Source organism: Pongo pygmaeus, chromosome 8, assembly GCF_028885625.2.
Source record: "Pongo pygmaeus isolate AG05252 chromosome 8, NHGRI_mPonPyg2-v2.0_pri, whole genome shotgun sequence".
In the NCBI taxonomy this organism is placed as follows: domain Eukaryota; kingdom Metazoa; phylum Chordata; class Mammalia; order Primates; family Hominidae; genus Pongo; species Pongo pygmaeus.
The window spans coordinates 125879522-125901324 of NC_072381.2; the positions used below are offsets into that span (position 1 = coordinate 125879522).

At 41.2% G+C, this 21803-nt stretch overlaps 1 protein-coding gene across 4 annotated transcripts in view; it reads left to right on the top strand.

The window, feature by feature from the left end:
- The window catches only part of PLPP4 (phospholipid phosphatase 4), a 138761-nt gene that overhangs the window by 7922 nt on the left and 109036 nt on the right, over positions 1-21803 (top strand). Inside the window, exon 1 of one of the 4 annotated variants that reach the window (XM_063670329.1) lies at positions 15614-15763. The exons of the other annotated variants lie outside the window; for them this stretch is intronic. Within the exon in view, the coding sequence (XP_063526399.1) occupies positions 15744-15763 (20 nt within the window). The 5' untranslated portion in view covers positions 15614-15743. Of the gene's footprint in view, positions 1-15613; positions 15764-21803 lie in introns of those variants that run through there. 4 annotated transcript variants of the gene reach the window in all.

Sequence of the window (21803 nt, forward strand, 5' to 3'; positions counted from 1 at the left end):
CATCTGTGCATGCTGTGCAAAGGTGCCCAAGTGTTTCTTCTCCCCTCCCTGGGAAGCCATCTGCCTTGTTGTCTGATAAATGGGGAATCCTTCTGTTTGAAATATTACTTGCCACTGTAAAATGAGTTGGCTGTACCCAGAATTCTGAGAATGGATGATGTTTTCCCACAGGGAGATAAATGCTCCCGGCACTGCAAAAGAAGCATATGGTTGCATAACTTGTGGATAAAGGTATCTCAATTAGTTGTAAAGATTATGCCTTTTGTGACACACGCAAGGCCCATAAAAGCTCACTACCTCTATTTTTCAATGATAGCATTTGTAAATAGAAACATTATCTTGGTAATAGTGCTTCTTTAAAAAATATTATCTTGCTGTTCTATGTGGATGAATTAGAAACACTGTTTTTACAGCGAGGAAGCTTCTTCAGACAAGACTGCTGCCTGCCAGTGGGCCCTTGTCATTCCACCAGAAGCTGCGCAGATGTTAAGAGCAAGGTTTGGGATGCCTGGGACGAGTGAGAGGAGGCTGAGAGGAACTGGGGCTGCAGAACCCAGGGGCAGCTTCATCACAGTCTTTCAATATGTGAACGTGAAACATTATCCCACAGAAAGTAGGAACTAGTTGTTATTCTGTCTCCACTAAAGACAAAGTGGCAGAAAAACAGGGCTAGAGGAGGCAGGAGCATTTAGGTTGGTTTCTAGAAAGGTAGCGGTCTGCCAATCAATGCTAGATATTTCTTTCTTCTTTACCAGAGGGTTTTTAAAAACATATTGAAGTATTAGTTTGAACCATATGAAATTGCTGATATTTGAGTGTTTTGACCTATAAAACCAGGAATTTCATTCAGTTCAACCTAAAATAACATACACAAAGAAATATGCACTATTCATAATTGTACAGCTGTCCAGAAAACTACCCGATCTACCAAGTCCCCTTCCACCACCCTGACTTCTAACATCATTTGAACTCTATAGAAATGGAACCATAAAATGTGTGTTCTTTTGTGTGACTTTTTAGTTGAACGTGTTTTTGAGATTTATCTCTTTTGTTGTGGGTAGCAGCAGTTTGTTCATTCTTATGTGCTCCAATTTATTTATTCATTTTACCCACGGATATATGGGATATTTATCATTTTTGGCTATTAAGTGCAATGCTGCTATTGGTTTTTGGTGAACATTTTATAATTTCTTGTAGGTATATACATACGGGTGGAACTGCTGGGTTCTTCATCAGAAGTTCTTAAGGAAGGATTTGGCCTCTCTGTCCAGCTATACCTCTAAAAGCAATATTTAGCCTGTATGATGCTGTAATCGCCATCTGCTGAGCAGCTACCTTGTAGAAAGCATGCAATGGGCCTGGCAAGTGACAGGGCCTGGCAAATGGGTCCCATTCTACAGGGAGATGGGCAGCATGGCCCACTTCTGATGAAAAACCCAGCAGTTCCACCCCTACGTATATATGTACAAGAAATTACAAATAGGTTCACCAAAAACCAATAGCAGCATTGCACTTAATAGCCAAAAATGATAAATATCCCATATATCCATGGGTAAAATGAATAAATAAATTGGAGTACAAGAGAATGAACAAACTGCTGCTACCCACAACAGCAGAGATAAATCTCAAAAACATATTCAACGAAAAAAGTCACATGAAAGAGCACACGCTTTATGGCTCCATTTCTATAGAGTTCAAGTAATGTTAGAAGTCAGGGTGGTGGAAGAGGGCTTGGCAGACTGGGGAGTTTTCTGGGCAGCTGTATAATTATGAATAGTGCACATTTCTTTGTGTATGTTATTTTTAGGTTGAACTGAATGAAATTCCTGGTTTTATAGGTCAAAACACTCAAATCATGGTGAAGAAGTGACACCCTGACTCTGCTGATTATAGAGATGTGCCTGAGCCTCCTCATCTGTTAAATGGGTACACTATCTCACCTCCTAGGGAGGTTGTAAAGATGAGGTGACATAAGATGTGCCAGGTACTTTGCACAAAGATGGCATGTGTTAGGTGCTAAAGCCAGTCTCTTTTCCTTCCTCCACCTCCCTCCTTCCTGGAACTGAGGTGGAGATACAGGTCAATTAAAAGATGCCTGACATCACAGTGTAATAAAAATGACAATAAAATAGTGTAGCTCTCAAAAATGCAGGAGAGAGCTGAGCCTTCAACTAGGATTTAGAAATTTCCTAGGAGACATCTGAATCATAATCCAAGAAAAACAAATTGCCAGTATGTAAATATGTGTAGTTTTTTTTGTTTGTTTGGTTTTTTTTGTTTTGTTTTTTTTTTTTTTTGAGATGGAGTCTTGCTCTGTCGCCCAGGCTGGAGTGCAGTGGCACGATCTCGGCTCGCCGCAAGCTCTGCTTCCCGGGTTCACGCCATTCTCCTGCCTCAGCCGCCCGAGTAGCTGGGACTACAGGCACCTGCCACCATGCCCTGCTAATTTTTTTGTAAATTTTTTTTTTTTTTAAGTAGAGATGGGGTTTCACCATGTTAGCCAGGATGATCTCAATCCTCTGACCTCGTGATCTGCCCATCTCGGCCTCCCAAAGTGCTGGGATTACAGGTGTGAGCCACAGCGCCCGGCCTGTGTAGGTATATTTTAATTGACATCTATCACCACCTTGGTTATAGGAAGGCAGGGAGGTGGAGAAGGAGACACCTACTAGCTACTAAGAAAGAACACTTTAATGCCTACTATGTGCCACCTTTGTACTAGGCACTTGTCACAATTGTAGGCTTTAATTATGACACCTCTCAGGAGGTAGCACTGTCCTCATTTACAGAGTTGAGGGTTAATGCCCCCTCATTCAGAGAGCTCTTCTTACCAATTAAAAAGAAAAGAGAAGAGCTCATCAACAGAAAAATAGGCAACAGATATGAGCAGAAAACTAAAAAGTTCAAAAACTGACACACTTTAAATCTGTGATTTTTTTATGTTAACTTTTATTTTAAGTTCAGGGGTACATATGCAGGTTTGTTACAGAGGTAAACTCATAGTATGGGGGTTTGTTGTACAGATTATTTTGTCACTCAGGTATCAAGACTAGTACCTGTTAGTTACTTTTCCTGATCCTTTTCCTCCTCCCACCCATCCACCACCCTCCAGTAGGCCTCAGTGTCTGTTGTTCCCCTCTATGTGTTCATGTGTTCTTATCTTTCCACTTACAAGTGAGAACATGTGGTACTTGATTTTCTGTTCCTGCATTAGCTTGCTAAGGATAATGACCTCCAGCCCCACCCATGTTCCTGCAAAGGACATGATCTCATTCTTTTTTGTGGCTGCATAGTAGTTCATGGTGTGTATGTACCACATTTTCTTTATCCGGTCTACCATTGGTGGGCATTTAGGTCGATTCCATGTCTTTGCTATTGTGAATAGTGCTGCAATGAACATAGTGTGTACGTGTCTTTATTATAGAATGTAAATCTGTGATTTCTATAGCAATGCAAGATATGCATCTGAAAACAACAAAATAACAGTGAATATACATTAGTAGAAGCTTTTTATGTGCTACAATGAAAGAATGTGCAGTGCGGCTATTAAAATTAGTTATATAGTAGGTAGTTATTTGTTAACTTGAGAAGACATCTATAACAATTGTTAAGTGATAAAAGCGGCTTAGAAAAGTGTGCATGATGCTGTTTTAATGTGGTAATGTAATAAAATCAATTGTGCCTATATCTCTATAAAGATACATAATACAGTTTTAACGGTGGTTATTTTGTGCTGATGGGATTATGTAATATTTGCTTTTTAAATGTTTATGTCTAAATTATTTTATAGTAAGCATTTATTATTTTCATACACAATCAAAAAAATCAATATAGATGTTTTCTGTTACAGAACAAAGGAGAGGCCAATGAAGTATTCCAGGATAGGGCACTGAATGATTTTTTTGTGATTGCTTTAGAAATATTTAAAGTGACAATGTGTCAAAATATCAACCTTTCTACATTTTATATCAACTTAAATATTTAAGAAAAATCAGAGAGTAAAGATTACTATCCAGAATGTATAAGTTTGTGTTTTCAAATGTGATCAGATGCTCAGGTGGAATAGTAAATAGGTACAACTGTTTTGAAGAGCAATATTGCGGTGCATAAACAGCCATAAAATTATTCCTGCCCTTTGAGTTAGAATTCTTGGTAAAAAATACATGGAGGCACTAATGGAAGAGATACCAAAATCCTCACATATAAAGATTTTTTTGCTGTGTTCCATACAAAACAAAGTAAATATATTTGTCAAATAAAAATTATTAAAACTCAAATGGTCAACATTTGAAGATGATTTGGTAGATTGTGAACACAGAATATTATCTAGTTATTGAAAGAATCATTTTGAAAATCATGAAGAAACGTGGTGAAATTTTGTGATGTAGTAGTTAAGGAAAAGCACTATACAAAAATATACCTCAGAACTGCAACTTTTTTTTTTTTTTTTTGAGACAGAGTTTCGCTCTGTCACCCAGGCTGGAGTGCAGTGGCACCATCTCAGCTCACTGCAAGCTCCACCTCCCAGGTTCACGCCATTCTCCTGCCTCAGCCTCCCAAGTAGCTGGGACTACAGACACCCGCCACCACACCCGGCTAATTTTTTTGTATTTTTAGTAGAGATGGGGTTTCACCGTGTTAGCCAGGATGGTCTGGATCTCCTGACCTCGTGATCCGCCCACCTCGGCCTCCCAAAGTGCTGGGATTACAGGCGTGAGCCACCGCGCCCGGCCGCAACTATTTGAAGTATGTCTGATTTGGGCAAATACTAGGAAGAATTGCACCAAAATGAATGTAATGGAAATGAATATATTTCTCCTCACTTAAATTTCTTTCAGGATTATAAAATACTTGTGAAAATTAAAGCAATACAAAAAGTATAAGGCTCCTGGAACCACTTCAACTTTCTCTGCCTATTCCATTCTCTTCACTTTTTATACACATTTGTATATAATTAACAAAACTACTGGAAACACATTTTATTTATAGCTTAATTTTTAAACTCATTATCTCTTTAAGATATTATATATATAAACACATGCTTCATTGTTTTTTACTGGCTGTGTGGTGTTCCATTTTATTAACCTATTCACGGAATCTTAGGGTGTTTTCATTTTTTGCTATGAGAAACAATATTGCAATTGTTGTGTACATTGTAGTGCACCTATTCAAGTATTGCTGCATGATAAACTCTTACAAATGAATTTTCTGGGTCAAGACCACGTACATTTTAAATTCAGATGAATACTGCCAAATTGTCCACCCAAAGAGCTACACATATTTACATTTCACCACAGTTGTGTGAAGGTGTCCATCATTATGCATCCTTGCCAATGTTGGATGTTTTGTATTTCTGCCATTGCCTGGAATGTAACATTTGCTTCACTTTGCATTTCTCTATGTTTAGTGTTGAGCATCTTTTCACAAGCGTATTGGCAATTTGTATTTCTCCAGTGAAATATCTGTCTTTATGTTTCTGTTGGGTCTCTGAATTATTCTTACTGATGTATAGGTGTGCTTTATGCCTTATAAATACTAATCTTCTCTTTCATATATTGCAAATATTTTTCCATGTCTATGGTTGATTTTTAAGTTTCTTTATAATTTCTATTATTGTATATAAGTTTTAATTTTATGTAGTTAAATCTATGAGTCTTTCCTTGTGGTTTCAGTTTCAGTCCTATTTAGAAAGTCCTTTCCCATCTAAAACATAAATATTCTTCTGTATTATCTAGTATTTTACACTTTTGTTCTTTAATTTTAATTTGCTAATGTTTTGGTTCTTTATCTGTTACTTGTCCCACTCAAATGGTTTGTCGGTTATGGAATGGTCCATTATTTTCTTGCATCTTATGGAATTGCAACTGAATTCTATTCTGAATATCTATTTGCCTGGTATTGTCTCAATTAACATTTTAATTATTGTAATTTTATAGTATTTTTAGATATCTGTAGGAAAAATTTGCCCCCCCACACTCACCCCACTCCACCCACTGGGAAGGAGTAGAGTACAGTGGTTAAGGCTTCAGGCTCTAGTGCCAGGATACCTAAACACAAATCTGCTACTTACTGGCTATAATTTGGGTAGGTTGCTTCATGTCTCTGTGCTTTAGTTTCCTAGCATTTAAGACAGATAATGGTAGTGCTAAAATAGTTTTATTGTATTGAGACCAGAGGCTGTGGCTTGTATGATTTCTATGTTTTGTAACTGGTTATGATTTTCTGTGTGGCCAGATACATAGTCATTTTTTTGGCTGTAAATTTACATAGCTTGAACATAATGAATAGTTTCTGTTTGGTGAGTGTAAAGTTCTAAATATATTAAAAGAAGTTAGCCACGCTATTAAAATTTTCTATATTCTTATTCTTTTAATTTGGTCTTTTTAATTTGAAGGTATGCTATCTCTGTCAAATAAGAATAATTAAACCCTTCACATTGTTTTTTGGAAATAACTAATATTTTGTGTTATTAAAACCAACTTATTATGTGTTTTCTTTTTATGGTGCTTTATTTTTATGTTTTATCCATTTTGTTCCTTTCTTTAGCTGACTGGCTCAAGTGTTCTTTGCTACCCTCCTTTTTTACTTTAGTAATTGGATGTCATAATTTCTATGTCTATATTTCTAGTTAGTATTCTTAAATTTTATCTCCTTATGATGCTTGAGCTTTTATTATTATAAAATTTCTATTTGTCTTTGTATTAATATTATTATCTTACGGTCTACTTTAACATAAATATATTACCACATTATATTTATTGAGATTAAAGTCTGCACAGGTTATCTTTTTCCATCCTTTTACTTTCAACTTATCTGTATCTTTACTTTTAACATATGGCTCTCATAAATAGCATTTAGTTTTATCTTTTAACTTTATGTGTCTGGCCAATCTCTGCCATTTAATTGGAGTGGTTAAGCCATTTACAGTTAATACAATTATTAATATGGTTGAATTTAAATCTACCACCTTTTACTATTTGTTGCATGTGTTCTTTGTCTCTCTTTTTCTGTCTTCTTTTAGATTAGCTAGATACTTGTTTGTATTCCATTTTACCTCCTATATTGAATTGTTAGCTATATCTCTTTAAAAAATTTAGTAGTTTATTTCACAATTATAATATGCACTTTTTACTTATTACCATCATCTTCCCTATGTCATTTATTATACCATTTCATGTACAATGTAAAAATCGTATGACAGCATACTTTAATTTCTCCTCTCATGTCTTTGGTATATTGTTATAGATTTTACTTCTATATATAAATCTCATAAAACATTTACATTATTTTTAATTTAAGCAATCAATATACTTTCACAGAAATTAAGATTTTAAAAAATTTACCAACATATTTATCATTCTCAGTGTTCTTTATCAGTTCTGTTAGATTTGGTTTTTCCCTTTGGGATTATATCCCTTTAGCCTGAATAACTTCCTTTAGCATTACTTATAATGCAGATTGCTGGAAATAAATTCTCCTGGCTTTTGTTTTCTTGAAATTATTAATATCTTTATTTTGCCTTTATTTTTGAAAGTTTTTTTGGTTGGATGTAGAATTTTTGGTTGACAGTCGTCATTCAACACTTTAAATATGTCTTTGCATTATCTTGTGGATTCCATTGTTTCTGATGATAAGTCAGCTTCTACTGTTATTGTTGCTTTTATGAATGTAATGCGTTTTTGCTCTTGATTGTTTTTAAAACTTTCTGTTTATGTTTTACTTTCAGCAATTTGATTGTGATGTGTCTAGGTTGCTCTCATTTGTATTTTTCGCATTTCTTTTCATTGAGATTATTGGAGATATGGTTTGATGTCTTTCATCAATTAAATAGTCCTAAGGCTTTATTTTATCCAATATTTCTTCTACCCAATTCTGTTGCTCCTGTACTTTTGGTTCTTCAGGTACATATACATATATATTAGACAGTTTGATAATGTTCTACAGATCTTGGATGCTCTATTCTATTTTTAAAGTATTTTCCCTCTCTGTGGCTCAGTTTAAGATAATTTCTATTGACATGTCTTCAAATTCACTAATTCTTTATTCTACTGATTCTACTGTGTCTATTCTGCTGGTTTGTTCATGCAGTAAATGTTTTATTTCAGATATTCATGAGATCAGATCTAGAATTTTCATTTGGTTGTTTTTTAGAGATTTAGTTTCTCTGTTGAAGTTTTCTGTCTGTTATCCATTGTGTTCATCTTTCCCTATCATCTTTTAACATATTTATAATGGAAAATCCCTTTCCACCAATTCCCACATCAAGATCGATCTATACCTTTGACTTTCTCTGTTGATTGTGGGTCACATTATCTCTCTTCCTTTGCATGTCTAGTAACTATTATATATTGGACATTGTGAAACATACATCGTAGAGATTCTGGATTGTTATTTTTCCCTAAGAGTATTGAATTTTCTTTTGGCATGCAGTTAATTTACTTTTGGGTCATTTTGGTCTTCAGAACTTTAATTCTAGGCTATTGTTGGGCAAATCTGTCTTGTTTTTTTTCCCTAGATTGTATCCCTTAATCTGGGACACGGTTTTTACTCCTATGGTTTTACCCTTCTGAGGTTTCAGTAGAAAGCCTAACTTGGATAAATTTCAACCCCAGACTGTATCTCCTAGCACTGGCTAGGTGCTGAAATCTCTGCTTGGCTTTTTAGACTGTGACTGTTACTTTCCACTGGGGTTCTTGGAGTCTTTTTCTGCACGTTGCAATCTCTGAGTTAGCCAAGTAATTTGAAGGAAATTTATACACAGAACTTGGGTTCCCCTTCTGAGGCTGATATGGTTTGGCTCTGCATCCCCACCCAAATCTCATGTTGAATTGTAATCCCCACATATTGAAGGAGGGGCATGGTTGGAGGTAACTGAATCATGGGGTGAGACTTCCCCCTCGTTATTCTTGTGATACAGTTCTCATGAGATCTGGTTGTTTGAAAGTGAGTGGCACTTCCCCCCTTCACTCTCTCTCTCCCCTGCTGCCAGGTGAAGATGTGCTCGCTTCCCCTTTGCCCTTCTGCCATGATTGTAAGTTTCCAGGGGCCTCCCCAGCCATGCTCCCTGTACAGTGGAACCATGAGGTAGTTAAACCTCTTTTCTTTATAAATTACCCAGTCTTATATAGTTTTTTATAGCAATGTGAGAACAAACTAATATAGAGGCTAACCTCCTTTACATGGAGGTTTCTTCTGTGTTGTATTATGTATTATTTTATTTCTATCTGGTTTATCTTTTTCATAATTATTTTTTTCTCTTCTGCTTTGCTGATTGGTACCCTTTGAAGCTCTTCAACCTGTATATGGATTTATGTTTATGTTTTTATTCTTTTCAGTAGTGTTTCAAGAGGGTAGAGAGACAAAAGATGTGAGTTCAATCAGCCATCTTGACCTAGATGTTTCTTTAAAGAGATCTAAAAGTTTTTCTTTGACACAGGTTTACATTTTTTAGATACAAATTTATATTTAAAAAAAATTTATCATTTATCCATTTTTACTTTTACCATGACTATTTTTATGGTTCTCTGAGTTATCCTTCAAATGGCCTCACTTTGTCTATCTAAAATCTACCTGTTTTACAAAATTCAGCTCAGAATTTACTTTTCTGTGATGTGTTGTTTGAAATATCAGCCCTGAATTAATGTACATAATACCGATGACAGTTATATAGAAGTCCCACATTTATTTTTATTTATTTTTTGATTATAGAAATACTTGGTTCCTGGATATATTATGTTTTCATTCATTCTTGTGGACCAATAAAAAATCTTCAGTCATATAATGAGAACATATTAAATTAGACTTTTAAATATTAATGCTTTACTTATAAAAACCCATGTGAAACATTGATGCTTTGCTTTTATTTCTCCTGACACAAAAAAATCTTATTGTTCATTAAAAGCAAACTGGGGTTGTTTGGCTTTAGAGATGATGATATGATAATGATGAGAACAATGATAGTAATAACTAATATTTATTGAGCATTTTCTATATGCCAGGCAGTGGCATAGTTAAGGCAGTTTACTCCTTGACTATTCAAACAACTCTATAAGGTAGGAATTTTATAACCCTTTCATTTTTTTGGATGAGAAATTCAAAGCTTAGAGAGGTTAAAGAGTTCACCCAGTGTCACATTGTTAATAAATAAGATGACAGTGTTTTGAGCGAAAATTTTAAGTTGAGTATTTTATGTGTTGAAACAATTTACACCAGATTTGGTTGGGGAGGGGGAAGAAAGAGGCTGGTAGTGAGGCTTTCTTATAATTAAGTGACCCTAATGACCTCAGGGAAATCGTGGATACAAAGGGGATTGACAATTCCCGAGCAAGTGGGGCTTTGACATTCACCAGGTGGCCCCCAGCATGAATGATGTTATACCCAGCAGCTCCCTGGGAGAATCCTTAGGGATTATTAAATCCATTCCCTTCTTTTTTTTTTTTTTTTTTTAAGAAGATTTTTCTTTTTTCCCTCTCAACCAAGGGCCTTACTCAGAGCCTCCTTGTTGCTCAGTGGCAGAGCTGGGCCCAGCACCTCAGTGTCTTGGCTTTTGGCCCCACAGGCTTGTGTTAGCATGGGGCTTCCTCCCTTCCTAATAATGAGTGGGTTCTGCACATTTGGCCTTGTCCTTTTCCCATTCATTGGGGGTTATATGAACGCAGCTATGTTTCTAGGTAGGCTTTGTGGGGCAGCTACTTGGGAGAGCTGCTCTTTATTACAACAAACTCGTGCTCTAAAAGAAGTCCTGGCAGTTCCCTTCTGTGTATTTATTATACTTCTGTGGGATGCATGAGACAGACATGTTCACATGTCCACAGAACAACACGAGATGATGAGCAAGCCCGGCCTTTGGGCGGTGTATTCTCCCCACAATGGTCTCCCTGGCCTGAGGTTTCCTGTGGATTTTGTTCTAAGTATCAGGAAAAGGGATGGAACCTGAAGCTCAGGGGTGGGTGTTCCTGGAGGTGTTTTTTCTGTGAAGACCAGCTTGAAAACCCAGAGGGCACCACATGTCACACTGGGAATAGCTGCGCTTTGGGAAAAATATCTGCAGATGGTAACACTCACCTTCTTTGTTCCAGGTTCTTGTCCTGGCATGACATGGGTGGGGGGCACAGTGTCCACTACTCTCACTTAAGATAATGTCTGAAATCACTTCCATTCCTCCACTCCTGCAGCCTTGGACATGCATTGATTGGGTCATACTGTGCCAGGCACTGTGCCAGGCCCAGGGAACATGGAGACGAATAATGGCATGTGCCTGTATCACCACTGTCCACATGGACAGCAGGGCCCTTGGAGATCTGGGCTGCAGTGGAGCTGAGACTTGGGTGGGGAGAATGGTGGCTCTCAGAGCTAAGAGCAAAAAGGGAGTGGAGGACATCAGGGACACGTTTTGCCTGGGGCCAGCTGTGCCCCCCTGTGCAGGCCTTGCCTCCAGCTCTCCAGCCCCAGGGCCAACTCTTTGGACTCTTTTCCATAAGTTATAACTGCTGCTTCTTCTCTTTTTTTGTTGTTGTTGTTGTCGAGTGCTTACTCTGTGCCAGGTAACGTTTTTATGCTTTATGTGCAATTTTCTCATCTAAACCTTACAACACCACCATGATATAGATGCTGTCATTTTTCTCACTTTATAAATAGGGAAACTGATGCTCGGGGAAGGAAGTCATTTGCCCCTCATTTGCCAACAGGTGGCACAGATGGAATTAGAGTCTAGGCTGACTTTTAACTTCCTTGTTCCCATTGCTCTGTTGCTGCAGTTGGGTGGGGTGATACTTTGTCCCCAGCTTCCCACATACTGGCCCGCCCACTGTGGGTCATAACAAACCCACACTCAGATGCAATCCAGTCTAGTGGTGATGATCCCAGGATCAGGAGCCAGAACGTGTGGGACTAAATGCTGCCTCTACCTCTCCTTGGGTTACTCTAACCTCTCCTCCCTCAGTTTACTAATCTAAAGAGGATGGGTAGAAATAGTGCCTACTGGATGGGGTTCAGAGGGCACAAATGCTAGCAGAGTAGTACCTGGCACGCAGGGAGAACACCACAAATGTAAGCCCTTACATTGCCTTCATAGGTGCTTGGCTAAAGCTTTCCTTACCCTTCTTCTTGTCCCTGTCTTTAGAGCACTGTGTTTTTCTGTGCCCTCTCCCAATGGTCTTCTTGTCGCCCTGACCTTGTCTTCCCTGTGAGAGCCACTTGTTTATAAGAATTATCTTAGTTCACCATAGTCTTGGCTTCTTTCTTAAATCCAACCTCTCTCTGGATGTCAGCAGACTTGTTGGAAAACAGTGTCTGCCTTAGAATAACCAATGTAAAAAACATCAAGAGGCTCGGACGAAGCTTGATTAATTATCTGTGTACTTTATTCCGAAAGAGTGAATCATGGTCTTTATTTTCCTCTCAAGAATGTGAGCTGCCTGCTTTGAATTAATCCAGAACAGTTAGAAAAAAAAAAAAAAAACTTCTCTACTGCTATGTCAGCATTTGGAATTACTGCCTGAGGCTTTTCTTTTTCCTTCTCAGAGAATCTAAAGGTATGTCGAATAATTTTTGGATTAAATGTGATTATTTCAAGTTAAAAAAAAAAGCATAAGAAAAGAACTTTGTGAAGGTTGTGCTCCAGAAAGAAGTGTTCCCATCGTCAGTTTTTTTTTGTTTGTTTCTGAGCAAGATGCTTTGAAAATCACCCCCCCGCCCTCCGACCATTTTTCTGCTCGCTGAGCTGGAAATCACAAACTCTTGCCTCTGATGGGAAATCAGAAAGCAGCTCTTGGTCTGGACTGAGCTGGGTCTGATGCCACATTGAACAGAGTCAGGTTCTATATAGGAATCAGTGTCAGAGAGAAAGAAGTCTGGATGTCATTTCCTGGCGTGGCCTTGAGCTAGGAAAGCATTTGCCCCTCTCTACAGTGAGCCCCTTGGAAGGAGGGGCCTTGGCTATTGTGTTCACCTTCTCTCTGTCACCCCTGATATATGCCTGGCACATAGTAGATGCTCAGGAAATACCAAGTGCAGGAATTGACTGCAGTGAGGGGATTTCAGATCACACTTCTGCCTACTGGAGGAACGGGCTTTCCCCATGGTAATCTCCTGGGCCTGAGTATAGCAGACAGGGGCCATGGCTTGTCCTGCTGACATGCAGAGAATCTCAGAGGACAAGTTGAGGAGGGCATGAGTCACTCAAGAAGGACAAATTTCTTCTCCAGGAAGACACACAACAAGGAAGGGGTCAGGAGTTTCGTAGAGATGTCCTTTGGGTCTGCCACTCCACCACATCCCTGGAATGGGTGACCCCTGGCCCTCCCGCATTGCACTTTGCCACTTAGAGGCTGTGCAGGGTCGGACCAAGGAGGGAGACAGCAAAGGTGACAGTGGGCTTGTGTGGATTTGTGCTCATTTGGTTAAATGTCAGGACACATACCAAGGTTTTCCACATTTTCATTTCTCATCATGACCCGTGCCTAGAGCTGACTGTCCCACCTTCTCGTGAGGGGTCCTTGGTGGAGTCTGGCCCGTTTCCCCAGGTGCAGCTTCCAGGCCCAGATACTTGGCACATCTTCCAGGAAGGGAGGTGTTCAGGGTGCCTGCTTTACCCTCATAGCTGAAGCTCACCTCTTCCAAAACCACAGCTTTTAAACAACTTATCTTTGCTGGAATTCTTTCTTTTTATTTTAAGTCAACTATTTGGTAAAATTATGAAACAAACATAGGCTTGATGTAGGAAATTTATATGATACACGGAGAAAATGGATAGAAAATAAGATTATTTATGATCCTACTACCCAGAGAAAACCACAGTTAACATTCTTGTGTGTGGTCTTTTAGTCTTACGCCTGCTCCCATGATAATACATAATACTTTCTTTACACAAGAGGTATGTCTCATCTGGAATAACATTTTGTAGCCTGCCTTTTTCCCTTGGTTTTATGCCTTCAGCATTTTCCTATGCCAAATATTCTTTCTTGACTTGTTTTTTAAAAAGCTGCAACACAGTCCATTAAATGAAAACAAATAATTTAATACAGTCAGCCTGCTGGTGTTGGACACCCAGTTTTTAGTTGATGTAGTTAACACCATGATGAACAACCTGGAACATTCATTGCTGTGCACACCTCTGTATGTTCTTAGGCTTAATTCCTGGATAAGGAAATCCTGAGTCAAAAAACTGGCTGGGCGCAGTGGCTCACGCCTGTAATCCCAGCACTTTGGGAGGCCAAGGTGGGCAGATCATGAGGTCAGGAGATCGAGACCATCCTGGCTAACATGGTGAAACACCATCTCTACTAAAACTACAAAAAATTAGCCGGGCATGGCGGTGGGCGCCTGTAGTCCCAGCTACTTGGGAGGCTGAGGCAGGAGAATGGTGTGAACCTGGGAGGTAGAGCTTGCAGTGAGCCGAGACTGTGCCACTGCCCTCCAGCCTGGGTGACAGAGCGAGACTCCGTCTCAAAACAAAACAAAACAAAACAAAAAAACCTTCCCATCCCCCCTACTGCCACCAGTTTTGCCAAATCGTCCTCCAGAAATAATTTTCCGATTTACATTCCTCCCAGTAGTGCCTGATCTGGCTGGTATCCTCATGGGACCTGCTCAAATGTTCCTTGCTAGAAAAACTATCACTGAGCATCTGTCCCATGTTCCACACCCTTCTCTGTCACATTATCACATTCCTCTGTTTTTGTTTTTCTTATGGCATTTACTGCAATCTGAAATGATGCTGTCCATTATTTATTGGTGTCCCTGTTTATCATCTGCCTCTGCTCAGCAGGCTGTATGTTCTGTGGATGCAGGGACCTTGCCTGTTGGGGTCATTGCTGTCCTGCACTGCATTCCCACCATTCCCCAGGATCCGGCTCACCATGGTGTGCAGGAGGTGTTTGCTGAATGAATTAATGTTTACCCACACCATTAATGACACTCATATTATCATGCATTTTTTAATAAAAATTGTTGCCTTCATTCTAAAACAAATGCTGCCAAATGTAATTTAACCGATGGCTGGAGATGAAATGGTGACAGAAGGCCCTCAGGTAGTCATGTAATTCCTTCTTGTTCTGATGAGGTATGAGGTCCTTTTCCATGAAATAACTGGAGGTTGTAATTATTTTGGTTTGTCTCTTATAGTTTAAAATGTTTTCTCTATTACTGAAAGGCTATGGATGGTATGCTGTCTAAAGCAAGTTAGTTTCTGTTTCTGATTTGCAGCTGATAATCTGATAAGGCCTTGAAAGGAGATAGTCACCTTGTTAAAATTGTATATAAAATAAGATCACTCTTATTTAATATTTAGTTTTAGCCTGAGTGTCTGGACAGCTGCAGGGTTTAGGTGCTGGAGGATTCTGCATGCCTAGACCTTTTTGATTACTGGCTGGTTCTTAGAGAGGGACAGTTTTAATAGTTGAGTACCTGGTGCATGTGGTTTTACCATTCTTGTTACTGAGTGTGTTGCCCCCTTGAGTACAATAGCAGAACATCTTCTGACTAATCCCATAGTTAGAGGTTGAACAAGGAGTGTATCCAAGGATTATTGGCTGTGGATGTGCATCTGGTGCAGGCTGGGGAGGCTGTCCACGGCCATGCCTCAGGACCCTGAATCTGACCTCCTCTGTCCAAGGTTTTGATCAGCAACTTGGATAAAGACATAGAAGCCAGCCTTATCAAATTTGCGAATGACAGAAGACTGAGATGGAAAGCTAATATATCGAATAATAGAATCAGGATTCATAAAAATCTCGACAGAGAGGATGCATCTGAAACTAACAAGGTAAATCCTAACAGGATTACACATGCAGTCGGCAGCTCACTTCAGCAGAGCTGGCAGCAGCCACCAATGACGGGAGAGGACTGGCTTGAAGGCAGTTTGTGGAATTAGTAAGGTCCTGGGTTTCCTAAATGTTGATTTTTAAAAGTAATTGTTCCTTCTATACTATTAATGGCAGTAGGGCATCCAGACCTAAAGGGTACTAATCTGCCCCCAACACTGCTCCTGCCCACTTGTCTTTCCTTTCTTGCTACAACACTTTCCCCACTGTCCTCTGCTCCCTCACCCAACCCATTTGATTTTCAGGCCTAAGTTGGGCTCTACTTTATCTGAGGAGCTTTCCCTAAGTCTCAAGGCAGAGTAAGTTATGCTCTTCTTCCAAGCATTCTAACAGTACCCCTTCTTCCCCATTAGGGTGCTCACCAAACCATGTGGCCAGTGTCTGTCTGATTGTACATCTTCCCTTTGGATTAAGGACTCCTGGTGGGCAGGGCCTGTGTCTGCCTGTGAGATGCTCCACCCTGAGCTGTGATACAGTGACTGGCACAGACAGATCCCAGTGGACACTTTGGTTGGTGGCATACATTCCTGGAGCGTGGGGTGGAGTCTAGGCCCCACACTGTTGGATCTTGTGCCCCTGTAGGCCATCCAGGAGTGGCAGCTTTCTAGCCCTTGGGCTATGGAAAGCACATGGTGGAACTGCAGATGCCTAACCAGAATACACAAGGATGTGGTGAGGACTGTACCATGTGCAGGTTGTCAAGGATGGAGGGTGTGGACTATTTTGAGGGGCTTCAGGGTAGCCCAGGGGACATCAGGGAGAAGGGATAACTCAATTCCTAGAATGGAAAGGGTTTAAAACCATTGTAGCTCCAGCCATCTATGTATTGCTTGCTTAGTAGGAGTCGTCCATTCACTGCAAATGTTGAATTGTGGAGAGGATTTTTAAATTGGAAGTGGAAGAGTTGAAAGATAATGATAATGGCAACCACAATATCAACAGCTAACTCTTCCTGGAAGTTCCCTGGGCATCAGGTGCTTTATACAACTGGGTCCTTACAGCCTCCCTGAAAGGTGTCTGGTGCTCTGTGACCTCAGTGGAACAGACAAGGAAACAAAGACCATGATCAAAGTTTCATGGCCAGTAAGGAGCTGATAACTGAAGCTTGATCCCACTCTGAGGGCATCTGATGCTGAGATTCTACTGTGCTGCCATTTAGCAACTGATACGGTTTGGCTGTGTCCCCACCCATATCTCATCTTGAATTCCCATGTATTGTGGGAGAGACCCAGTGGGAGGTAATTGAATCATGGGGGCAGGTCTTTCTTCTGCTCTTCTCATGATAGTGAATAAGTCTCACAAGATCTGATGGTTCTATAAGGGGGAGTTTCCCACACAAGCTCTCTCTTTGCCTGCTACCATCCATGTAAGACATGACTTGCTTCTCCTTGCCTTCCACCATGATTGTGAGGCCTTCCCAGCCACGTGAAACTGTAAGCCCATAAAACTTCTTTCTTTTGTAAATTTTTCTTGGGTATGTCTTTGTCAGCAGTGTGAAAATGGACTAATACAGTAAATTGGTCCCAGCAGAGTGGGGTGCTGCTGAAATGACACCCAAAAATGTGGAAGCGACTTTGGAACTGGGTAACAGGCAGAGGTTGGAACAGTTTGGAGGGCTCAGAAGAAGACAGGAAAATGTGGGAAAGTTTGGAACTCCCTAGAGGCTTGTTGTATGGTTTTGACCAAACTGCTGATAATGATATTGACAATAAAATTCAGGCTGAGGTGGTCTCAGATGGAGATGAGAAACTTGTTGGGAACTGGAGCAAAGATGACTCTTGTTATGTTTTAGCAAAGAGACTGGAGGCATTTTGCCCCTGCCCTAGAGATTTGTGGAACTTAGAACTTGAAGGAGATGATTTAGAGTACATGGTGGAAGAAATTCCTAAGCAGCAAAACATTCAAGAGGTGACTTGGGTGCTGTTAAAGGCATTCAGTTTTATAAGGGAAGCAGAGCATGAAAGTTTGGAAAATTTGCAGCCTGAAAATGCAATTGAAAAGAAAAATCCTGTTGCCAGGCGCAGTGGCTCACACCTGTAATCCCAGCACTTTGGGAGGCCAAGGCAGGTGGATCACGAGGTCAGGAGATTGAGACCATCCTGGCAAACAGGGTGAAATCCTGTCTCTACTAAAAATACAAAAAAAAAAAAAATTAGCCAGGCGTGGTGGCGGGTGCCTGTAGTCCCAGCTACTTGGGAGGCTGAGGCAGGAGAGTGGTGTGAACCCGGGAGGCGGAGCTTGCCATGAGCCGAGATTGCACCACTGCACTCCAGCCTGGGCAACAGAGCAAGACTCCATCTCAAAAAAAAAAAAAAAAAAAAAAGAAAGAAAGAAAAGAAAAAAACCATTTTCTGAGGAGAAATTCAAGCTGGCTGCAGAAATTTGCATAAGTAATGAGAAGCCAAATGTTAATCCCCAAGACAATAGGGAAAATGTCCCCAGGGCATGTTAGAGGTCTTCATGGTAGGCCCTCCCATCAGAGGCCCAGAAGCCTAGGAGGAAAAAGTCGTTTCGTGGGCCAGGCCCAGGGTCCCTGTGCTGTATGCAGCCTAGGGACTTGGTGCCCTGTATTCCAGCTGCTCTAGCCATGGCTGAGAGGGGCCAACATAGAGCTTGGACCATGACTTCAGAGGGCGCAATCCCCAAGGCTTGGCAGCTTTCACGTGATGTTGAGCCTGCCAGTGCACAGAAGTTAAGAATTGGGGTTTGGGAAGCTCTGCCTAAATTTCAGAGGTTGTATGGAAACACCTGGATGTCCAGGCAGAAGTTTGCTGCTGGGGTGGGGCCCTCATGGAGAACCTCTGCTTGGGCAGTATGGAAGGGAAATGTGGGGTCAGAGCCCCCACACAGAGTCCCTACTGGGGCACCACCTAGTGGAGCTGTGAGAAGAGAGCCACATTCCTCCAGACCCCAGAATGGTAGATCCACTGACAGCTTGCACCATGCACCTGGAAAAGCCACAGATACTCAATCCCAGCCCATGCAAGCAGCCCAGAGGGAGGCTGTACCCTGCAAAGCCACAGGGGTGGAGCTGCCCAAGACCATGAGAATCCACCTCTCGCATCAGCGTTACCTGGATGTGAGACATGGAGTCAAAGGAGATCATTTTGGAGCTTCAAGAGTTGACTGCCCTGCTGGATTTCAGACTTGTCTGGGGCCTTAGCCCCTTTGTTTTGGCCAATTCCTCCCATTTGGAATGGCTGTATTTACCCAACACCTATACCCCCATTGTATCCAGGAAGTAACTAACTTACTTTTGATTTTACAGGCTCATAGGTGGAAGGGACTTGCCTTGTCTCATATGAGACGCTGGACTGTGGACTTTTGAGTTAATGCTGAAATGAGTCAAGACTTTCAGGGACTGTTGGGAAGGCATGATTGGTTGTGAAATGTGAGGACATGAGATTTGGGAGGGGACAGGGGCTGAATGATATGGTTTGGGCTGAATGATATGGTTTGGCTGTGTCGCCACCCAAATCTTACCTTGAATTCCCATGTGTTGTGGGAGGGACCTGGTGGGAGGTAATTAAATCATGGGAGTGGTCTTTCTCATGCTCTTCTCATGATAGTGAATAAGTCTCATGAGATCTGATCATCCTATAAGGGAGAGTTTCCCTGCACAAGCCCTCTCTTTGCCTGCTGCCATCCATGTAAGACACGACCTGCTCTTCCTTGCCTCCTGCCATGATTGTGAGGTCTCCCCAGCCACATGGAACTGTAGGCCCATTAAACCTCTTTCCTTTGTAAATTGCCCAGCCTTGGGTATGTCTTTATCAGCAGCATGAAAACAGATTAATACAGTAACACTTCAGTGTCTGATGCATGTAGACTTTTTTTTTTTTTGTTAGTAGCTGCAGACTTGATGTCTGTCTCATGGAGTCCTCTCCTGGCTCCTCTGTTGATGTTTGTGGGTCAGCAGCTGACCCTTGACTGCCTCAGTGTATGTCCCACTCTGAAAAGCTCCTGCCACCCCAGAGACAGCAAACAGCCAACCTTGTCTGCATGGTTAACACACAGACATTGGTCTCTGGTGGAACCTGAGGCAGTGTGGAGTGACTGGAGAACCTCACAGATTGAAAGACAGCCATGGACTTGGGTTCCTGTTGCCACTTACTGGCTGTGTGACTACAGTTCAACCACTTAACCTCTCTGAACCTCAGCTGTAAAATGTAGAATTAGTCTCCAGTTCTGTAAAGCACTTGACACAGGAGCCCAACTGAAAAAAGATGGTCGTAATTCCCATCTGCTTTGAGGTTCTCAGCTGTGCAGCTTGTGGTCAAGGTGGTTAGAAATCTGTTGTCCAGATAAGCTGAACATTTCCACAAAAAACAGTTGACTTACAGTTTCCACACAGTGTAGATAACTGACAAAGCTTTCCCTGCCTAGTAGTGAGATATCAGAGCAGAGGAAAAAGAATCAAATTGTCAAACTTTCCTGGCCTCAGGCTGCCCTGCCAGTATGCTGGCTTCCCTACCCTTGGTCATCCTGCCTATGCTTGGCTTTCCAATAAGAGTATGTGAGTTTTCTTCTCTTTAAAATTATAGAGAGGGATCATTGATTCACTCAAAAAATTTCTTTGAACACCTGTTAGACACCAGGCAGAATTCTAGACTCTAGTTATAGAGCAGTGAACAAAACAGATAAAGTTCTTGCTCTCTTGGAGCTTACATTTCTAATCTGGTGAGGAAGACTATAAATAAGTATGCAAAGGGAAATATTGTGTGTTGGATGGTGATGAACGACAAAAAAATTAAGGGTGTGAAGGACAGGAATGGCAAGTTTGGGTAGGTGTTGCTATGTTGTATAGAAATGTCATAGTAAATCTGGCTGATAAGATGCTATTTAATCAGAGACCTGAAGGAAATGAGCAAGCCATGCAAGTGTCTGGGGAAGAGCATTCCAGGTAGAGGGAACAGCAAATCAAAATTCCTGACATTGAAGCATGCTTGGCAAGTTCAAGGAGGCCAGTGTGGCTGGCATAGAGTGAGAGTAATGAGGACAATAGCAACATTGATTGATTGGAAAGTAGATTCCACGGCTTGTGTCCAGCTGGCTTGTGCATGTCCTGAAGTCCTCACTGTTCAACCCTTGAAGGCAGAGACCATGGTCCCAACTAAGACTCAGGGTGGGCAAGTGATATGCCCAGGATTCCACCTCCAAGTGGCAGTGCCATGATTCTAACCCTGATTCACGTGGCTCCAGAGTCCTTGCATCTTCCTTTGTGCTGGGCTGGTGTAGACCCCCACTCCTTCTCTTCTCACCCAAATCACTCTCTCACCCAAATCACTCTCTTGTCTTCCATGCTCCATCCAGCCTGAGGGACTTAGCCCTGCTCCCTCGCCCCACTCTGTGTAGTATCCCTGCCAAGTGATATGGCGTGGGTTTCTGCAGATTTCATTCTCATCTGTAAGGTCTCTGAGAAGAGTCTTTATGTAGGTCAGAATTAGAATACATTGGGAATTATTATTTGGAAACAGGGCATGGGTTTGGTACTGGCTTCTATTAGGAGAGGCAGGTGAGAGGGCCAAATTACTGTTTTGAGGGCTCTGAGGGTGCCTTTGAGACAGATGGGCTGGAGTTGTTTGCTAAACGGCAAATTGTGGAACGTGGTAACATTGCCCCCTGTGATGGTTAATACTGAGTGTCAACTTGATTGGATTGAAGGATGCAAAGTATTGTTCCTGGGTGTGTCTGTGAGGGTGTTGCCAAAGAAGATTAGCATTTGAGTCAGTGGACTGGGAGGGAGGGGCAGACCCACCCTCAATCTGGGTGGGCATCATCTGATCAGCTGCTAGTGTGGCTAGAATAAAGCAGACAGAAGAAAGTGGAAGGACTTGACTTGATGAGTCTTTCAGCCTTCATCTTTCTCCCATGCTGAATGCTGCCTGCCCTCGAACATCAGACTGCAAGTTCTTCAGATTTTGGCCTCTGGGACTTACACCAGTGGTTTGCCAGGGGCTCTCAGACATTTGGCCACAGACT